The sequence below is a fragment of the Cuculus canorus genome, chromosome 27 (genome assembly GCF_017976375.1).
Source record: "Cuculus canorus isolate bCucCan1 chromosome 27, bCucCan1.pri, whole genome shotgun sequence".
NCBI lineage: Eukaryota > Metazoa > Chordata > Aves > Cuculiformes > Cuculidae > Cuculus > Cuculus canorus.
The window spans coordinates 1,401,274-1,423,259 of NC_071427.1; the positions used below are offsets into that span (position 1 = coordinate 1,401,274).

Genomic DNA, 21,986 nt, shown 5'->3' on the forward strand with positions numbered 1-21,986 from the left:
TTAGGAGATGTTTTCATTATATCTTATGATTTGTCTAATATCAAGAGACATTGGACCAGCAGGTCTTGTGCTACGAACACGCCACGGTGTTTCAATGATATCTGCAACTATACGGAAATGGGGAAAACATTTACCTTTAGCTCTGGACTAGGTCTTGGCTCTTGTATGAAGTGGTTGCTTGAAGCGGGCCTGATCATTCTTTTTTAAAGGTAAGCCATTTGATACAAGCTCCTCTGAAGAGGAAGATGTAATCAAGCTCTGTTGTTGAAGAAGATCCTTTTTTCTGCCTCTTTTCAGCCCACATTAGGAACTGAAAGGTATGACATTTTCCAGACACAATAAAAGGAAAGATTTCTGTCGGGTGTCAGGGCAGCTCGACAGCAAGTTTTTTATTGAAAAACTGTTTCAATTATCCTGACAGATTTAGAATCACAGATTCATGGAATGGTTCGGGTTGGAAGGGACCTCAAAGCCCATCCAGTTCCACCTCCTGCCACAGGCAGGGACACCTCTCCCACTGGATCAAGGGCTCCAAGCCCCATCCAGCCTGGCCTTGAACACCTCCAGGGATGAGATACCCATGAATAGTTTTGTTTAATCCCTACCTTCTCTCTTCTTCCTGCTGGTTTGTTAGAACCATGTCATAAAACCTCACTGTAAGAGAAACGAGGCCACCGCAGTTCATAAAGAAAGGGTGTAATTAACCGACGTTACAATTACTTTGTTGTTGAGGTTCAGAGTTTAACCATGAATTATAGGACCAATCCTACTTTTATAAACATCATTGGGAAATTAAGGCCTGAAACTCTTCCTAAGGGACGTTTGTACATGTTGGATCTGTGCTCTGACTCAGTTCTCAGTTAAATCTCGTTCCAAGCACAACCCTACGAGCATGATGCTTGTACAGATTTCAACATCCCAAAGTCATCATCTCGGTTGCAGGGATGGTCTCATGGCAGTTTATCAGCTCTCTGGAAGACAAAAGGAGAAAGTCCAAGGACTAAACCATACAACTCTCTGCAATGAGGTAAAGCAAGATACAGTCAACGAGATGATTCTCATCTCCAGTGAGCTCTTCTCCTTTCACAGTTTACCTCAGTAAAGTTCACACTCGGGTGCTTTATTCAGTGATCACCAAACTGTCTTGTGCGAAACCTGCCGAAGTTGAAACTAAATAGATTAATTATGAAGGGGGATAAATTTGCGCTCCCCCACCTTGTAACTGTGGGCTACACACCTCGCACGGAGCGTGTCAGAGTTAGTGTGAGAGACAAAGAACAATTTGATTTCGGGGGTTGTTTTTTTTCTCTCCTGCAAATGTTTTTGAATTTATCAGGGTGCCACTCTGCAAATATCTTCTAGAACCAAGAACTGTAGACAGCAGCAACCAGAACTTCTGTTCTTTGAGCTGCACTATCTCTTTTAGGCTCACAGTTTCCTTTGGCTCCTGGGAATCGTCTCTCCCTGCTCTTGCCTGCAGGAGATAACTTCACATTGACTAAACTGACTGTTCCACTTGGTACCAGATCTCAAGCACTACAGGCCAAGCTAAGTCAGTTCCTGGTTCTCAATTAAACACTTGTTGTAGCTTGATGTAAATTAAGAGTCATTTTTGTGACTAACTCAGTTGCTGTAAGTAGTTTCATTTCTCTGAAAACTAACTGCATGTTTTTGAGACAGTGCTCTTCTCTGAAGTGATAACGCAGGGCCTTGGTGTGCAAAAAGGCCAATGCTTGTACTTAACCACGGCCATCCTCAAGCTGGTGGAAAAGGCGCCGCACGTGCGAGGAGGGGCAAATAGGGCAGGTGACCTCAAACTGACCATGAGAGGATTCCATTCCATATATGTCACACTCGGTATAAGATTGAGAGACCACAAGGGTCTCGCTCTCTTCTGTGATGGCCAATGTCCAGCAAGGATCTTGTCTGTCTGTTTGCCCCTGATCCTGCATCCATGTGTTCCTGAATCCAGCCCATGACCCAGCTCCCTCCTAGCCATGGACCCACTCCTTCGTGCCTGCTCTGCAGCATTTGTGGTGACAGAGTCATCATGCAGTGGGGGCACAATTTCATATATTTGTATATATTTCATTACTTTCTAATTATTTTCATCATTATAATTACAATTATAATTTCATTAAAGCTGTAGCTTTAGTTCCTAACTCATAAGTCTTTCTCCTCTCATTTCCCTCTCCCCTTTCCCTGAGGGATGTGATGAGGGAAGGGATTTTGGAGGCTCAACTGCATGGTTTTAGCCGCTGAATTTTGCCAGGTGGGACTAAACCCTGACAACACTACCATGTTTCCCACATCTTTGCACAAACTCCTGCCTGTAGGACCTAACGGGAAGCTGTTTTCAGATCCCTCCTGGTTATCAGTCAACAACAAAAGTCTCTGTGCAAAATAAATTTTGGAAAGAACCATTTGAAAATGAAATACTCAAAAAGGGTGTTCCCTTCTATCTTTCTTCCTGTTCAGAGCTCAAATATCTGTTCCCTGCAGACCAACCGTATCCTTTTCTTTTAATGTACAGTGTGTAGCTCACACAGTGTCGCAACTCTCCAGAGAGGAGATCTAAAACCCCTCCTCTAGTACAGTGTGGGAACTATTTGGATTCAAATACACAGACATTGGCTTTCAGTTCCCCAACACCCAAAAATCACTGCTTGAGTCCAAAATCAGCTGATTAAATGAGATATAAAGTCTGCTTTTCAGCTTTCTGCTTTACTGTCCCTCAAACCACTTCATTTTCCACATTTTCCACACCAAGTAATATTTTTACAATAATAGTGGCAATTCCTTCACCATCACAGCACACAAAGAACTTGATTTTTGTGGAAAAGGATCTCAAACACTATAGAACGAGAAGAGAATCCAACATCCCTGCTTGCAGGCACCTGTCAAGGGAGAATGTCTGCTAAGGTATGCAGGTGATTAAACCAGATTCTGAGTTACAGGTGCAGAATATATCTGGAAATATCAAAGAAGGGGAGGTTCCCAACTTCCAGGTCACCCCTTTTGTCAGGGCATCATTCTCTGCCTCCCCCAGCACCTGCTTCACTATCGTGGCAAAGCCCACAAACACCACAGCGGGTGTTCAGCAATCCAGCGCCGAACGCCCTGTCTTCTCACCTTTCCCAGAGCAAAGTGCCTCACAAAGGAGTTGCTTCACCGACGTGAGCTTTTTTCTTCCCCCCCAGGGCTGCACCCACAACCTTCTCAGCTCTCCCAGGCCCCACCCAGCGACTGCTTGTCCTCTTCCCACAGCCACCACCTCAGCCACACAATAACTGGTTGGTAGAAGGACGTCGCTGCCTCAGCTTTTCCCTGTTCAGCAAGCAGGTGCCAAAACATCCATGCTCGAGGAAGCAGGGTCTTTCCTAAGTTTAATGTCCAAACCAAGGAGATGGAATCCTGGGCCAAGCAAGGTGGCTGATGCAGCTGTTGGATAAGGGATTGCAGAAAATCCTCTGAGCTTCTGCCTAGAAGTATTTTCCTAGAGTTCTGACTCGGATATAAATGACAGGAACAGATTAAAGCATTTCTGAAATCCCAGCACAGGCACCTCCATCAACACAGAGGATCCAGAGAACAAAACGGCTTTGCACGGCTGCAAGTAATAGGTGAGGGCAGAATAAATCACCGGAGGCCACGCTAAAGCCACCAAACTTCTACACTGGTCACAGATGCTCTCTGTGACCCTCAGACCAGAGGTACAAAGCTACAAAATCAATCCATCTGCACAGAGACTGAGAAATACCACACACATCCTTTCGGTCTGCAAGCCTCAAACTTTGTGTAAATCACTCGGAACAGGGCTCTGGCCACTGTGCACACAAATAACTGTGCGAGAGGGCTGGAGTCGCTCCTCCCATTCACCAGGGGCAGCTCCAGGATGGACTGAATGTGGAACAGTAATGGGTGAGAAAGAGAAAACATCGCGCTGAAATAAATGACTGCAAAGACTTAGGATAACCAGGAATACAGGTCACAACACTGGTTTGTAACTGGCTTAGGTAAGCCAGCAGCATAATTACAGGTTTCCCGGTCCTGTACAACACACTGGTGATATTATCTTTTTTAAGGGTGTGACAAGAAGCTTTTATTTAATGAAGTTTGTGAATCAAACCAGGTTTACAATTAATGAGTAGGGCCAGGCCTTTGGAAACTCTCCCAGCTGAGCCAGCGCTTGGATGGGAGAGAAAAAACTCTTTTCACCCAGCCATCAGCATCTTAAAGCAGATGGACAAGATATTTAGACTGTGGAGGGAAGGGAATAAAAGGATCGAGCCACAGCAGCACAACCCCGCACTGAAAGAACCCTCTGGAGCTCACCCGTTCCAGCGATGCCACTCACGCCGGGTCAGCAGGCTGAGGGCTGTGTCCAGCTGGACTTCCAGTGTCTCCACAGATGGAGACGCTGCTTCTGCTCCAGGGAACCTCTTCCCAGTTTTGATTGCCCTCACAGTTAAAAAGCGTTTTCTTCTGTCCTGTTGGAGGGCCACATATTTCTGCTTGTGCCCAGCACTTCTTGTCCCGCCACCAGGCACCACAGAGAAGGGTCTGGCTCCTTCTTCTCCCTGTTCCTGCCTTGTACTGGGGAGCCCGGCACTGTTCAGCCCCAGCACCTTGGTTCCCACCTCAAAGGGAGGTAACAGAGACGCCTGTGTCCTCAGGAAAAAGGAGGGTAAAATCCATGGAATGTACGGAATGCACACAAAATATCTTGTTTACAAAGATCTAGATTCTGATTTTGTATCATCAAAAAAATGGCTTATTTAAAGAACCACTCACGCATTTGGGCTTCCACAAAAATACCAGCTATAAGGGGGTTTTTATTATTATTAAAGCCATCCTCACAGCAGAGCTCTAAGCCATTTCAACTTCTAGAAGCTTTTCCAAGCTGTTCTTGCATCACAGATAATCTGGAGAAGGAAACTCTTTGAAGCCTACCAGAGTCTGCTCCCATTTTCCTGTGCAGCCACTTCATTAGAAAAGATACCAAAAGCATTTTAATTGTGTTTTTCCTCCTCTTTCCAAGCTTAAAACCACTGTAAATTTGACTAAACTATTTCCAAAGATGACTCTTTGATCAGCAACTCGCAATAGAGAATTTTCAAACCAGTGAAGAGGACTTTAAAGAGTATTTGAAGCCATGGCAGGGGACTCACTCGGCAGCCTGACAGCGGCTGCCACTGATAAATCTGAGTCACCCACAGCAAACCCGGCTGTGCTGCAGCCACACCAACCATTGACTGAACTGCACAAAGCACCAGCACCAGCTCAGGATCTTTAGAGAACTCAGAGTCAATGAACCCTACAGGATTTCAAGCTGTGCACTCGCCATAATTCCCACATTTTTTGTGCTGAACAGGAATGTGTGAGAATCATAGAATCACCAGGTTGGAAAACACCTCTGAGATCATCAAGTCCAACCATTCCTGTGTGCCACTAAACCATGTCCCTGAGCACCAAAATCACCATCCCTCCAGGGATGGTGACTCCACCACCTCCCTAGGCAGCCTCTGCCAGGGCCCGATGACCCTTTCTGTGAGAAATTTTTTCCTGATATCCAGTCTGAAAAGATCCCCAACTGGCTCTGGCCAGGAAACAGCAGCTCCAAACAGCTCTGCATGGCCCCACAAAGGAATGACGCTCCTGAACCCGGAGCCCTGGGCAGGGACAAGGACATCGTTGTGTGGCTACAGGGTACAAATTCTGAGATCATAAGACTCAGCTCAATCTAATATATCTTATTCAGTCTTGTCTGTGCAGTGTGAGAGCCCAGATCCCCGTTACTCAAGATAAATGAGTCTGAACTGTATGTGGGTGGTCTAAAGATGATGTCCGCTGCGCTCAACTCAGGCATAGCAAGGACTGGGCAAGAGGACACAACAGAGTGGGTCTGCCTTCTAAACCACAAGCACAAACATCATCTAGGGCCTGCCAGGTTTACATGTAGGCAGTCACATTGCTTATAATTAGACTTTAAGGGTAGGGTTTGTGTTCTAGACTCAACACACTTCTTTGAACAGTACACAGGGCTGGAAAGAAAGAGCTGAAAAATGCACCTCAGCAAGATTTATGCCCTGGAGTTTCTGTGAAGCTCTGACGTCACATGCTGGCACAGACAATAGAATCAGAGAGTCATGGAATAGTTTGGATTGAAGGGACCTCAAAGCCCATCCAGTTCCAAACCCCCTGCCATGGTCACAGACACCTTCCACCAGACCACACGTCTCCAAGCCCCATCCAGCCTGGCCTTGAACCCCTCCAGGGATGGGGCAGCCACCACTGCTCTGAGCAACGTGGGCCAGGGCCTCCCCATCCTCACAGCAAAACATTTCTTCCCAAGATCTCATCTCAATCACCCCTCTTTCAGCTTCAAACCAGTTTTTGGACCCAAACTGCCAGCATGATTCCTAAAACCTCCAAAAAGCACTAAACAACCTACCTTTCAAAGGCACATCGAATGACAATCAAGATGAAAGCAAAAGGGATGCTGAGCAGGAGGTGGCGAGGCTTAGGGTACTTGATGTCTTCAGACTCTTGCATGTCGTCCCAGGTGATCCCTGGGGGCAGCCAGAACTCCTGCTGCCACAGCCACTCGTACAGAGAGCGGGCCATCCTGGAAGGGAGAGAGATCGGGATAAGGCAAGCTCAGCCTGGCACCCAGCAAACCTGCCAGCACAGCCAGGGAAGCAGAGGAGGGATTCCACCCTGGCTGAGGCTGCAGCAGAGGAGCTACGGAACACAGCAGCGCCCAAGGAACTGAGAACCTGCTTGTGGAGTTTTATTGGGTGCTTGGTGACTGCTGACACCTGGCACTGAACCAAAAAAAAAGGGCTGAAATGGAGGGAAGCACCTCAGAATTCCACATACTGTAAGTGTCCTTCTCAGCAAGGTCTGTCGGAAGGGTGTAAGTTTAATACTGCAGCTTCTCAAGGCCACAGGTTCCTTTCTACAGGACTGATAGCTCCGTATCACAAGGAAGCGACAAGACTGCTCCAGGGCTGGCCCTCAGCTCTCCTTTTATATGTACATATCCTTATTTTTCAGTCCTGGATATTTTGCATTGATTTGTTTCTATTTAGACGTTGCAATCCCATTGGGTGCACATGTCTGCATTATAATTCATGTTATTCTGAGTCTGCTCCCTTAAAAAAAGAGAAGATCTCCATCTCCTGCTTTAAATGATCAAGGAAAGTACTTTCAGGTAAGCAATTTTCATGCCCAAAGCTGGGATCTACATCCACCATCAGAGAATTGAGCAGCACAAAAGACAGTAGGATGGCTGCAACAAAGCATCCAAGGCAAATGTTCTGTTGTCAGAGAATTCCACCTCAAGCACACACAGGAGTTGCACTGCCATCCAGTACAAGCTGCTCCTTCCAGCTGGTGAAAACAAATACCCCGACACAGCTCCAAAAAGCAGACAGACTGTGGGCAGGCACAGGAGGAAAAGGGAAGCGTGGGAATGAGGCACCAACTGAGATCTTTGCTGTAGGAATTCTGAACCCAGTAGCAGAGAACTTCCTATTTCTTTTCCAATCCCAACAGACAACTCGCTAAGTTGTGGCCTCCTCTCCACCTCACAAAGCTGTGAATTCTTGGAGCAGCTGAAATTTCCCAAGGACCCTTCCAGCTTTTTCATAGAATCAAAGAATCATGGAATGGTTTGGGTTGGAAGGGACCTTAAATGTCATCCAGTTCCAACCCCCTGCCATGGGCAGGGACACCTCCCACTGGACCAGGCTGCCCAAACCCCATCCAACGTGGCCTTGAACCCCTCCAGGGATGGGGCAGCCACCACTGCTCTGGGCAACCTGGGCCAGGGCCTCCCCCCCATCACAGGAAAACTTTTTTTCCACAGATCTCATCTCAATCTCCCCTCTTTCAGCTTCAAACCGTTCCCCCTCACCCTATCCCTGCACTCCCCGACCAAGAGCCTCTCCCCAGCCTTCCCAAAGCCCTGTTTTTGCTGGGACACCAACAGCAACCCCTTCGCTGGGAGCCCTGCTGCACTAGAGGTGCCTCCATGGATTGGTGTCAATTCCTCACACCAGAATGCTGCTCCTAAACCCTCTGGCGGGAACAAAAGAACTGCAGTGAAGAATTCCGATGCCATTCGGGTTTGCACCACACACAAGTTGTTCTCACCGTCCATAGGACAATGCTTTTCTCTCACCATTCACTGTCCAGGCTAAACACTTCCACTGCTCCTCATCCTCTCCCTGCTGTATTTAGCTGGACAAGCAGCTATCACCCGAGAAGCAGAAACCCTTTCTTCACACCCTCCTCTGTCTCTGACCAGATTCCAACAGGATTTCTGGGTGCAGGGTCTATCTGGGAGCAGTGTCCAGCTGCATTTTTAAGCGGATCATAGAATCACCAGGTTGGAAAAGACCTCTTGGATCATCAAATCCAACCATTCCTATCTGCCACTAAACCGTGTCCCTGAGCACCTCATCTACCCGTCTTCTAGATACCTCCAGAGATGGGGAGTCAAACACCTCCTTGAGCAACTTCTACCAGTGCCCGATGACTCTTTCTGCTGGCAGTGCCCAAATTCTGCTGGCAGTGCCCAAACACCCAACTCCGCACACTCTGCTGTTCGAGGGCACCTCATTCCTCTTCCTCTGGCTACGAAGTCTTTTCACTTCTTGATGACACCAGAGCTGATCCCTTGTCTACAGGTGGATTACCTGGCCTGTGGGTGGACAACACCTCAGGTACAAACAGCTCCAAAGTGGCTCTGGGCCAAGCGTTCAGCTCTGCCAAGGCTCAGCCAAGGGCATCGCTGCCAGAGCCAGCGCAGGAACTCCTGCAGAAGCCCTCCTGCTACAGCCAGTTTTCCCAGGATTTAATGACCCACGAGCAGTATAGCATTCCCCAGGGGAAAGAATCCGTTAATGTGGAAACACCACCAGAGGGATGCACAGACGTTGCTTCTCAACTCCAGTTGCTTTATTTTCTCCATAAAGCTATGGCTGAAACAATTAAAACAAAAAAAAAGACTCTTAAATCTGGATACACCGGAGACCAAAACGGAGAGGCTTGAACTGTCTTTGGAGAGCAGCTGTGTCCAAGAAACAGAGTCCTCTGCATCTTTATAAAGGCTCTCCGTTATTTCCCATGGCAAAAGCCATGGTATTCTTGTCCTACTCCAGCCTGCACCGCCTGAGCTTGGGCTACCACTGCATAGTATGCATTTAAACCTTTAACTTATTTTGCTAAGAAATCAATTATTCCAAAATTCCATGGGTAAATCCCCCCTGACAGTCCTTCCAGGCAGTTTCTCCCCTGCTGGATACTTCCCATAATCTCAATGTCTACCACTTTAACTCCAACTCCCCTAGAGATGTTACAGGTTCAGGCAGGACATTCCCCGCACTTGGCTTATGCAGAAATAAAGAATTTTGACAAAGAAAGCTCAGATTAATTGGATATGGGCTCTTTCGAACACCCGTATTATACTTAACCTCTACAGATCACCATAGTTGGATTACAGGTGCTAAGGTAAGTTTTTCTTCATGTATTTGTTCTAACACGTTTCACGCATTTTCCCTAACGTGTATCAAGAAATATCACTGAAGATTTATTAGATAAAGACACATAGATATAGATTCAGATAATAGAGATATATATATTCATATGTAATAGATATATCTATCTTATAGATAAAGAAATTCTTGCTCCAAAATCCTTAATTCTGTGCACAATTACTATCCACACATTGGGTTTAGCCAGTTCCAGTCTCCCGCCTGAAGAGAATGCATGAACTTGTTCCAATTTCTTCTCAGCCTTGCTCTGTTCACTTTCATTTCCTCATCCCTGTTGGCTATCCAACCTCATTCCTGCTTTCTGATATCACCTTATCTGTAACATTTCCCTTGCCTGAGATACCTCTCTTTCCCCATCCCTCTGTTGGTTCTCCACCATTTTAAGGCTTCTATCGTCAAGGGAATTTACCCACAGATGGACGGTGTCCAAGAGGTTCAGACAGAAGTTATTAACTGAGATAAATACCTAAGAATGCCCTTCTGTGCCAAAAAAAAAAAAGCCAAAAACCAAACCCAAACAAACCAACCCTAAATCTTCCCGTACAGTTCCAGCCCATGAAGCACCCACTGTCCATCACTCTCCTGGCAGCTTTCTCCTCGCTTCCTTTGCCAAAGCAACTTCCGTAAAAAGTCCACCACCCTGAACACCCCCATCCCTTTGAACTTCTCCTGGAGATGATCATGAGCTCTGGCTCTGATCTGGCCAGATGATCATCTGCTCCAGCCAGAACTGATGTACCATCTTCAAATGCATGGGTGGACTTGGGTATGAATCTCTTTTTTGCAGCTCATGCTGCTTTATTTCTCCTCCATTCCACAACGTTCTCATCTCTTTCTCTTGCAATTCTGAATGCCACCAGCCTTTCCCCAAACCCACAACTTCTGGCAGAATCTCGCCTTGCATGAAATCTAACCCTAAATAGGAGTGAAGGAAACAAACCCACAATCTCTTTCCGTTCGTAATCACCAGCACCAAGTTCTCCAAAACCACTCTCCTCATCCAGACTTTGTTCTTCACATCCTCTTCCTTGGAAGCTGGCTGAAAATTGGAATTGTATCTCCACCAGTGCCTGGTTCCCCCCAACATCCTGGTTTTCAGACGTCCTCCTGTCTCAAATCTACCTGCTGACATTTCCTATCAAGTAAGTTCATGGCTGCCGCCCACCCAGAAATAAATGAATTTTGCAATCCTTCACCTTTTGCAAGGAACTTTTCACTATTTCCTTCCTTCCACTCCTGGTCCAACAGAAGCTGGATTCTCCATTCCTAACTTTGAAAGCAGAAAGGCAAAATTCACCTCCACAACCCCTGATGAGAAAACATCTCTTTTTCAGCCCGTGGAGCGAGTAGGGTTCCTCTCCCTTGACTCCTGGCCTTCCCAGCTTCCCACCACCACTAACCCCATCTTGCACTGCTGCAGGCTGGCCACGTGCTGCTATTTCCAAAGGCAATAACTTTCCTTCTTTTGGGAGGGAGGCCTTTGTCTCAGAGAAAGCATAAAATGCCCAAATAAATGCTAGGAGCTGCACAGAGAAGTCCAGCGAGCAGACAAACTCGCTCACCTCAATCTCCCAGGAGCAACGCTCCTTCCGTACCCAGCATAAATTCCTTACTCACTTCCCTACCTTGCGCTCCGCCTGCCAGCTCCGTCGGTGCCAGGCGGCTCTGCCAGCCGAGGGTTTGGCTCCCAACCCAACTTCAGGTCTGCGCGACAGCAGAGGGTTCAGGCTGATGGCACTCAGCCACATCAGGATGCAAATCCCAAAGCTCTTCCCACTGGATCAGCCCTTAGTGAGAGGGATGGGCACAGCTCCTTGGGTTTGCTCAGGAAAAAACAAGGACTGGTTTAACCAGTTACAAACAAGCCCAGAAAAGGCAGCGAGTGCCTCCAGCTTCAACTGTGTCTGTGAGCAGGAGGGACTCCAACCGGGGACCCAAATTGTTCTTAAGAGTTCCTCTTGCTGCCAACATCCTTACAGAGCATGGCTGGGTGACTTTGCCTCCACGGGAGTGTCCCATAGGATCCTCCCAAGCAGATCCCTGGACAAGCCCAAGCTCCCTCCTGAAATATAAGAAACCCCAAAATCTTACACACACATTTTTAAATCCCCTGGCTGTTCTTGCTGTTCCTCTGAACCTGGACATGCTGAAGAAACCTGGGTTAAACTGCAGTACCTGGTGCCAAACTGGTCTCAAAATTAAAGGGCTGTGTCAAGGCACCAGTGTAAAAAGCAGCCCAGACACAACCTGAGCCCTCTGCAGGCTCTGTCTGACAACACCCCCCGCTGTGTTACTAAAGGAAGGAGCATTCCTTTAGTACTGCCAGGGCAGGGTAACAGAAACTTCACTGTTCTGGCACTGGGAACAATCCACATTTGGCTACTGAACATGAACTCCACAAACAAGAAGATTTTCCACAAAACCCACCAGGACAACACGCTGATCCGTTTGGCACAGCACAACACCACCAGATTCTACTGTCGCTGGGTGGGAAACTACCAACCATATGGCATCTCCAGAAGAACATCAGATGGGACTGGTGTCCAAGGAAGCATCCAAAGTACCAGCCAGAACATCTCCACCACACATGGACACACATGTCCAGACCCATGTGTGTTCCTGGCGAGAGTACAAACGGAAAACACAAGGAGAAGGCACCAATAAAATCCACATGAGCTCCTCAGCAATTCCTTTGAGTTTTTCCCTTCATTCTTTCCTCTAATGCCTGCAATTCCCTCCAGCCTCACCGAGGAAACAGCAGGTGCTGGCTGACGTCATTTCATAGAACCGAGGAAGAAAATCAAGTGATTGCCCTCACGCCACAGTGAGCCAGGAATTCAGGTGGAAGATCCCACAAAGAAATCCAGAGGGAGATCACTTTCTCCTGAACCGCTCCTCTCTCCTTTCTTGGAATCCATCAGCACCAAACACAGCAAGAGCCAGCCCTTCCCAGTGAGACCTTCTCCTTCGAAGCTAGCTGAGAGACAGCAGAAAAGGCCAAAAAGCCCTCCCAGCAGGCATGCTCTCTACCCTGAAGACTGCACCAACAACCAGCTTGTGCACCAAGAGAAGCATTTTCACTGATTTTGGAAAGAGAAAGGAACAAAAAGAAATCCCACACCATGAGAAGACACATTGGATAAGGCTCAAAACTTCAAGCATGAGCAGCAGTAACTTTCTGAGACCCTCAAATCTCTTCCAAAGGCAAATCCTGGCCCTGCAATCCAGGTTCTGAGCAGGGAGGTGCAGATGCTGGAGAAAAAGAAATTGTCTGCCCAGATTTTTCAATACAATGCAAACTCCAGACATCTCTTCCACTGCCAACAAACGTTTTTCAAGTGATTATCACTATTCCTGTTACTCAGCAATCACGGATCTGGCTCAAAAAGTTTAATTCTAACCCAGAACTTGGGAAAAAGCAAAAGGAAGTAGTGGGTTCCAGTTTCTGACCCATCCTCCAGCCACATGAAAACACTGCACCACTGTCAATAAAGCCTGTTTCCTAGAAGCTCAGGGGACAATTCAGTGTTTGTTCAAGCCATTACCTGATTCTTCAGCCCTTCCAGGGCATAAATGTTCCTCCACACCCGTACAGTTCTGGTCTGATGGCCTCTCCTCATCCATCCTCTAAGAATTGCCCCTGGCGAGCCCTTCCACGCCTTTCACGGAGAGCTCTCCCTGATCTGTACGGGCTTCCTTCTGCCATTTGTAGCAGCTCTCAGGAGCTCTTCATCCCTCATTCCATCCAGAGATCTTCCCGGCACTCCAAAGCTTCATCTTTGCTCCTTATTTGTACACTCAACCCTCCAGTCAGCCAAGCACTCGGTTATCCTTCTCCCTCCCACAAAGTGGCCCCACAGATGAGTTTGCTATTTCATCACACCAGGAACCGCCAGCACTCAGCCAAGGAAAGCACCGAACTCCTGAGCTGGTGATCCACGGTCAGAATGAGAGAATCCCTTGAGATACATAAGGAAAACAAAGGGTCAGATGTGCGGGACTGTATCACAGATATAGCAAAGAGAACACATCAAAGTGGAATCATCTTGAACGTCAATGTAGATCACAAACACAGGGATCTATCAGCTGGGAGGAATTGGTTTGCATGAAGGTGAGGTAGGCAACCTCTATCCCAGCTGAGTGCACCTACAAGATGCAGAGCACGACTGCACACAATCCTCCTTCCGCCCCTGTGCAAGAGACTCGCAGGCTTTCATCACTTTGTGTGAGCTGGCTTTGAATTTCAGGATCAACAGGTCCATCCCTTTCCCAGGTCTCTTTCCCACAAACTCCCAGACTGTTTCAGAGAGTGTGTGGGGGGGGGAGAAGTACATTTAATTAGTCTGGAATTAAGACTTTTTAAAATCATACTCTTACACCTCTAAAACCAGTACGGCTTTTCGTGATTTTCCAGTTCAAACCCCCAAGCCTTATCTGAGAAGAACATCTCCATTCCCAACACCACCACAAAAGCAATAACCATTAAAAATACTGAGGAAGAAACAGAAACCGAGAGAATATTTCCCTTTCACCAAAACTAAAAGAATCGTGACTCACTTTTCAAACTCATCACTGCTTAATGATTGATGCAATCTACCATGTGATGGTGGGTGCTCCAGAAAAAGTTGCATATGCATTATTCTCTATTAGCACAGATTACTGAACGCCCTGACACATGGACAGCTGAGAGAGTAGAATGCAAACCTCAAATTCTTCCAACAGGCACCATCCCTCCCTGTTCTCACCGGCATCCAACACCAAGAGAACCTGTCTCCACCTGAGCTTTCCCCATCTCATCAACAATCTGTTCTGAGAGGGTCAATCATTTCATAGAACGGTCTGAGCTCAAAGGGACCTCAAAGCCCACCCAGTTCCAACCCCCTGCCATGGGCACGGACACCCCCCACTGGATCCGGTTGCTCCAAGCCCCATCCTGTTGGGAAATGGTTAAGTGAAAAAGGACATGAGAATGTTGAAAAATGGATTGAGGAATGGTTAAGTGAACAAGGACATGATTCAATAGAAAGGCTTTGTGAGACACGTATTGTGTAAAGTGGAAACCTTCTTAAACTCTGAGTGTAGATATGGACTGAAAGAACAAGAAGGCATACAAGAAGGAATCTCTAAGAAGAAACTTTTGAAGGACAAGTGAATCTTTCCCAAGGGAACAGGATGGAGCACTGAGCTCAGCTGTAACTGTAATATACCTGCAAGAAGATAAACGAAACTCGAAGTAGCAATATAGTAATAATGAATTAACAAAAGACAATGAATCAATAAAGAGCAAATAGTTTTAAGTAACTAATCATGTATAAGTTGTAACAAAGCATAAAGCACAAAGCATCTTTTGAATGTTAGGGTATATAATCCGGGCTGATTTTGAATAAAGTTGAAGCTTGCTTTATGACTCATATTGAGTCGTCCGCTTGCTTCCCTCGCCCGTCGCACCATCCAACCTGGCTTTGAACACCTCCAGGGATGGGGCAGCCACAATGCTCTGGGCAATCTGGGCCAGGGCCTCCCCACCCTCACAGCAAGACATTTCTTCACAAGATCGCATCTCAATCTCCCCTCTTTGAGTACCAAACCATTCCCCCTTGTCCTATCCCTGCACTCCCTGATCAAGAGCCCCTCCCAGCTTTGCTGTCGCCCCTTTCAGGACTGGAAGCTGCTCTAAGGTCCCCCCAGACCTGGATTTCTCTTCCCTGCAGCCACAGGCTCTGCCCTGCCCAAGCCAAGACAATCCCACCATCACAAGCTTCAGCGGGAATGCGCCAGCCCTGAGCACATCCCATGGTCACTGGGATGCCAGGCACAGAGTCAGCAGCGCCGGCTCCTGCAGCTCAGCCCTGATCCAGGCTGGCAGAGCTCAGGGCTTCTTTTTAAAACCCAGATAGGAAGGGTCACTGTCTTCCGGCTCCAATTCATCACCAGTAAGTGAACAGGAAAAAGCACACAGAAATTATTATTTTGGGAGGTCCGCCTTCATACTTTGCCTTCAGCATCATCTCTGAACAGTAAAATTCCTTCCATCTTTTCTTTGCAAACACCAAACACAAATACTGGCAGAACATCTTTCATACGCTCCAGGAGGAGGCAGCTTTCATACTGGCATGAAGATGGATGAACAATAAGGAAGCAGTTGCCCCAAAAACTCTGACACTACCCAGGGGTAAAACTTGTAATAAACAAAACCTTGTTTATTACAAACAAAATACGTCGAACACAGCCTGTACTTCACTTCTTTTGAGATCTTTTTTTTTGCTTAAAGCCTTTGCACTGGTTGGGTTGCAAGGTGAATGTCAGACCCAGGTCTGTAGCCACCTGGGTAACAACGTCCCAAAGCAAACAGTCAGAGGAATTCCTTGATTTGGGGGACTGACAGAAACTCATCGTTATCATAAGCAATTTCAGTAAAGGCTGAGAGAGTTGGGGTTGTTCAGCCTGGAGAAGAGAAGGTTCTGGGGCGACCTTAGAGCAGCTTCCAGGACTGAAAGGGGTGACAGCAAAGCTGGGGAGGGGCTTTTGATCAGGGAGTGCAGGGAGAGCATGAGGGGGAATGGTTTGAAGCTGAAAGAGGGGAGATTAAGATGAGATCTTGTGAAGAAATGTTTTCCTGTGATGGTGGGGAGGCCCTGGCCCAGGTTGCCCAGAGCAGTGGTGGCTGCCCCATCCCTGGAGGTGTTCAAGGCCACGTTGGATGGCGTTTAGAGCAACCTAATCCAGTGGGAGGTGTCCCTGCCCATGGCAGGGGCTTAGAACTGGATGGGCTTTGAGATCCCTTCCAACCCATACCACTCTATGATTCTAAGAAAACACACAGAGCACAATACGCAACCCTGACCCTGGAAAACTTCTAATCAAAAGGCTCTAATGTCACAGCTAAAGCAGTCTGTTCAGAACCGCACTCACCTCTTCACACTGGATTTTAGTGAGTACTTGTTACGTCACAGCAACGGCTGGATGCACCCAAAGATCCCACATTTCAGAAAGGCATGATTTTCCAGAGGGTGCTGCGAGATTAGACCCAACTTCCAGCATTTCAGAGAACAAATACATGTGAGTTACTGCCCGCAGGACAAAAAACCCAGATGGACTATTTGGACTTGTGCATGCTTATCCTTTGGGATTCCATCACCTCATTCCTTGTGACTTTGCGTGCAGTGAACAAAGCCAAAGACTGGAGCCCAAGCGACCACAGGGAGACAAGAAACAGGCACATTTCCTTTAAGATTTTATCGATGGGTGGAGAGATCCACTATAGCCCTCAAAATGAAACTGCTGCTCTTTCCAGTGGGAAAGAATTCCCTGCTGAGACAGCTTCCTTGGAACTCAGAGCCAGTGTAAACCACGGCTCCATCAAAGGTATTGCCTGGCCTCCACCCATTCCTGACCAGCACTCTCACTGCATGGCCACCGCCTCCCTGGACTTGGCACAAGGATTTGGGAGGCTGCACTGAGAAAACAGTTTGGGCTACAACTTAGAACCACAGAATCATTAAGGTTGGAAAAGATCTCTAAGCTCATCCAGTCCAACTGTCAGCCCAATCCTGCTATCTCTACTAAACCGTGTTTCCAAGTGCCATATCTACACCGGTTTTAAGCCCCTTCAGGTATGGCAACTCAACCCCTGGACAGCCTCTGCCAGGCTTCACCACTCTGTCAGTCAAGAAATTTTTCCTAATACCCAATCTAAACCTCCCTGGTGCAACTTGAAGCCACTTCCTTCTGTCCTATTCCCTGTTACTTGGGAGAAGAGCCCAGCACATACCTCGCTACCAACCTCCTTTCAGGCAGTTGCAGACAGCGATAAGGTCTCCCCTCAGCCTCCTCTTCTCCAGGCTAAACAGCCCCAGGTCCCTCAGCTGCTTCTCCTAAGATTTGTGCTCCGCACCCCTAACCAAACTTAAACATTTTCTTCTTTTCACTCAGGGTTGGTTTCCCCCTCGCTAGGTCCTCAGTGTAATTCACTCCCTGGCTTCCAAACTAGGGAAGGCTCAGCGTAAGGGATGAGGAAAACGCCCAAGAGGCTCAGGGCACACCAAAGCGTGCTCCTCTCAACAGAAATGCACCTCAAGCTGACCTAATGGTCCTGGTGCAGAAAACGCCTCTCTTGAGCTCCAAACACCAACTGCTGTGCCATACCTGGAAATATCCAGATCCATCTCATCAAGTCCTCACTGGTCACTGAGAAAGGAACCTGAAAAGAAACCAAAACACAAAGTTAAGTCTAAAGATCTCACACCTGCAGCCCACAGCAACTGCTGAGGGCACATCTAAACTCACTTGTAGGGACCCTCAGCATCTCATCACATCAAACACTCGGTGCCTGACTTTCTTCCCCGCTTCTCTTCAGGGTGAGTAGCAAGCTCATCAAACTTTCCCCTACTCATCTTAGACCTGATCAAGTAGCGTGCAGCAAACATTTCAGCTGCGTTTCACTCTCTTGCAGAGAAACAGGCTATGAATTAAGACCTGAAGATGCCTTGAGGGATCTTCTGTTTAAAACAACTGCTTCTAAAGTCTGGACAAACAATCAGACCCTGGCTACGTGGCACCCCTGCTGCTACAGATGGATGTTCAGTCACTCGATCTGCTGCAAGCAGTGCTCACAAACCCAACTCTTTTATCCTCGTTCTGTGTGCAGGGCTCTCCAGAAAGAGAAGCCCCGTGGCTCTAATGACCCAGGGAGCAAAGGAGGCGAAACTCACAGTGTGCCACATGGCTGCGGCCTCACTGCCTGCAGCTGCACTGCCCCAACACTCATTTGTCACCAGCATTGTTCCCAAGTCCAAACAACTGGTTTGCAGTTTGATTGTTGGGTATCAAGCCCACATCTTCTGCTTCCTAGAACCAGAGAATGCTAAAAAACATCATCCACAGAGGTTTTCAGCTCCTTCCCTGGCCCGTGAAGCATTGCTCTCGACCAAAAACATGGCAGAGCAGAAAAACTGGTCTGAATCTATGAACCCAAAAATTCCCCAAAAAACTCTGCGGGGAAGAGTTTAGAGCATTATAGAAACTGGGGTTAGAATACAGAACACACATTGAGAGAAACAATATGAATTTTCTTCATCTGTCACTCAAAGGACAGAGAGCAATCGCACTTCCCTGACACCTTTCTGTTTCTTGAGCCCTCTTGGGCTCCCGAATTTAATCAAAGATCCTCCTCAGCTGCCTTCCAGACAATTCTCTATTGCAGGAAGGACTGAGATAGGTGGGTTTGTGTTCAGCGGACACTGCCAGGTCTATCAAAAATTGGCTGTTCTTGCGATGCCAACTCTTCAGAGCTCGTGCTCTCCTGCAGACCAGATACCATGGAAGTTCTGCACCTCAAAGGATATCAGAAAACCATAATCAGCTTTCAAAACCACAACAAAGATGCCTCCCATCATGCACGAAGAGAAGGAACTCCCTCAAGTGGAGAAGTTCGAAAAAGCAGCTCAATTTCTGCCCCTAAAAATGCACCCTAGAGAACGGTCCTTTGAAGGATGTGCTGTGGATCCGTCCTGTGATGATGTCTCCACAAGTGCACAACCTCAGGCCTCCAGTGCCCGGCCAGGAGGGTGTCCCCATTCCGCTCTCTCCGCAGAGCAGGGTCTCCCCAGACACCATCTAAGAACACGGGAAAAGGGCACCAACTCTGAAAAGACACTTCCAGCTCCATCAGAGCTGAAAGACAGAATGAGCTCCTCAAACACAGCTGGGATCTCAGCTTGGGCACAGAGAAGCCAAGTCTCGGAATCACCTGTGAGGCAGACTGCAAAAATACACCCAGGTTCTGTGCACTGAGGAACCCTCTGACAGAAGGACAAGGGAATAATCACTCTTCACTGCATGTATTTGTTCTCCTGCCCGACTGGGAGCTGCTGTCAAGCTGAGAAATCTCTGCTTTATCTCCTTAATACAACTCTTAACGAAGGACGGGAACTGGAGTCAGAAAACAACTATTTTCTATGCATTTCACCAGTTCGTAACAGCCAATAAGCCATTCGTCCCTCAGTAGCAACCATCCCCGGTGAAAAGCTCTTTTGGCTCAACATGGCATGTACTTTTCAACTCCGCCAGCTCCTTTGCTGCTCCGACCACCCCTCCCTCAAAACATCTGCTCTCTCCCAACACACAACCTCAGCTTAACAACAGAGCAGCTTTTTCTTTCTTTCCTTAAACAGAAACGAGGAGAAGGTCCTCTGCGTTTCCAAGTCTCCATCACCCCCCTGACCACCCAGATACACCCAAGCGTCTACATCCATCGGCCGCCAGCGCCGTCTCACATCTCCCGGCCCTTGGTCCCTGTTGGCCAAGGAGAGATCGGCTCCTTTGGAGGACAAACCTTGCCCCGTTTGGCCTCCCACGCGCACCTTCCATCTGACTCGTGCAAAACTCATCTCCGAGAATTTGATGGGACACTTGCAGAACAAGGAACGAGCTTTAGGTGTTGATAAACAATGAATAAGCAGCATTGTCACATCTGGCCAACTCAAATCCAGACCTCGGACTTCAGGTGAAGCGTCACCATCCATCCCGGACACTCCCCCTCCTGCTCCCACACCACCTCCGGTCCTACCCACCTGCCGGGGCTCCCCAAACCCCACCATTCCAGCCGGGCCACTCGACAGCCGGCATTTCCCTCGGGATTTTGGGCAACTTGACCCTCAGATGAATCACGCCTGTCCTTACCGAGCTCTGCCTACGACACAAACCCTCTCCTCCAACAGCAGGCCCCCAGCCCCATCCCCTCAGCGCCGCCCGCTGCCCCGCTCTCCCCCAGGGCCCCGGGGGGACCCCGACCCCGCCTCCCTCCGGCCCCGCTCGGTGCCCCGGGTCTCCGCCGTCCCCCGCTCCCCCTCGGGCTCCCCGCCTTCCCGTTCTCTCCCCGGACCGCCCCCCCATCCCCGCGCTCCCGTTCGCCGCCCCGGGTCCCCGCCGTCCTCTCGCTCTCCCCGCGCTCCCTCCCCCGCTCCCCTGCACCCCGTTCCTCCCCCGGGCCCCCCCGCTCCCTCCCCCGTCCCTCCGCACCGCCGTTCTCGTCCCGGACCCCCTTCTCTGCCCCCCCGGTCCCCTCGCTGCTCACCCGCTCTCCGGGCGCCGCGCGGCCCCGGGCGGAGCGAGCAGATGGCGCGGCCGCGGGGCGGGGCGGGCACTGCTCGGGGCCCCGCAGCCACCCTGCCCTCAGCCCCGCCCAGGGGACCCCGGGGCTGCAGAGCGTGGGGACATGGGGGGGCACGGGGACACGGGGAGCTGTGGGAACATGGGGGGCAGCGGGGGGGCAGGGGGACACGGGGAGCTGTGGGAACATGGGGGGCAGTGGGGGGACATGGGGAGCTGTGGGAAAATGAGGTGCAGCGGGGGGGCAGAGGGACACGGGGAGCTGTGGGAAAATGGGGTGCAGCGGGGGGACAGGGGGACACGGGGAGCTGTGGGAACATGGGGGGCAGTGGGGGGACGGGGACACAGGGAGCTGTGGGAAAATGAGGTGCAGCGGGGGAGCAGAGGGACACGGGGAGCTGTGGGAAAATGGGGTGCAGCGGGGGGACAGGGGGACACGGGGAGCTGTGGGAACATGGGGGGCAGTGGGGGGACATGGGGAGCTGTGGGAAAATGGGGTGCAGCGGGGGAGCAGAGGGACACGGGGAGCTGTGGGAACATGGGGGGCAGTGGGGGGACATGGGGAGCTGTGGGAACATGGGGGGCAGTGGGGGGACATGGGGAGCTGTGGGAAAATGGGGTGCAGCGGGGGGGCAGAGGGACACGGGGAGCTGTGGGAAAATGGGAACATGGGGGCAGTGGGGACATGGGGAGCTGTGGGAAAATGGGGTGCAGCGGGGGAGCAGAGGGACACGGGGAGCTGTGGGAACATGGGGGGCAGTGGGGGGACATGGGGAGCTGTGGGAAAATGGGGTGCAGCGGGGGGGCAGAGGGACACGGGGAGCTATGGGAAAATGGGGTGCAGCGGGGGGACAGGGGGACACGGGGAGCTGTGGGAACATGGGGGGCAGTGGGGGGACATGGGGAGCTGTGGGAAAATGGGGTGCAGCGGGGGAGCAGAGGGACACGGGGAGCTGTGGGAACATGGGGGGCAGTGGGGGGACATGGGGAGCTGTGGGAAAATGGGGTGCAGCGGGGGGGCAGAGGGACACGGGGAGCTGTGGGAACATGGGGGGCAGTGGGGGGACGGGGACACGGGGAGCTGTGGGAACATGGGGGGGCAGTGGGGGACAGGGGGACACGGGGAGCTGTGGGAACATGGGGGGCAGCGGGGGGGCAGGGGGACACGGGGAGCTGTGGGAACATGGTGACTCGACTACTGGATGAGGGAAAGGCTGTGGATGGAGCCTTCTTGGACTTCAGTAGAGCCTTTGACAGTTTCTCACAGCACTCTGCTTCAGCCTCTGGACCGGACAGGCGCACACTCTCCTGGGT

At 49.6% G+C, this 21,986-nt stretch overlaps 1 protein-coding gene across 4 annotated transcripts in view; it reads right to left on the reverse strand.

Annotated features, from left to right (window-relative positions):
- LOC128849270 (ceramide synthase 4-like) overlaps positions 1 to 20,726 on the reverse strand; it is a 42,655-nt gene extending 21,929 nt beyond the window's left edge. Inside the window, exons 1-3 of one of the 4 annotated variants that reach the window (XM_054050362.1) lie at positions 20,638 to 20,726; positions 17,709 to 17,763; positions 6,455 to 6,628 (exon numbers count right to left, since the gene is read on the reverse strand). In XM_054050362.1, coding sequence (XP_053906337.1) covers positions 6,455 to 6,628; positions 17,709 to 17,728 — 194 coding nt within the window. In that variant the 5' untranslated portion in view covers positions 17,729 to 17,763; positions 20,638 to 20,726. Of the gene's footprint in view, positions 1 to 6,454; positions 6,629 to 11,180; positions 11,377 to 17,708; positions 17,764 to 19,896; positions 20,008 to 20,637 lie in introns of those variants that run through there. The other 3 variants (XM_054050363.1, XM_054050361.1, XM_054050364.1) reach the window with 3 other exon arrangements.
- Between the last annotated feature and the right edge of the window lie 1,260 nt (positions 20,727 to 21,986).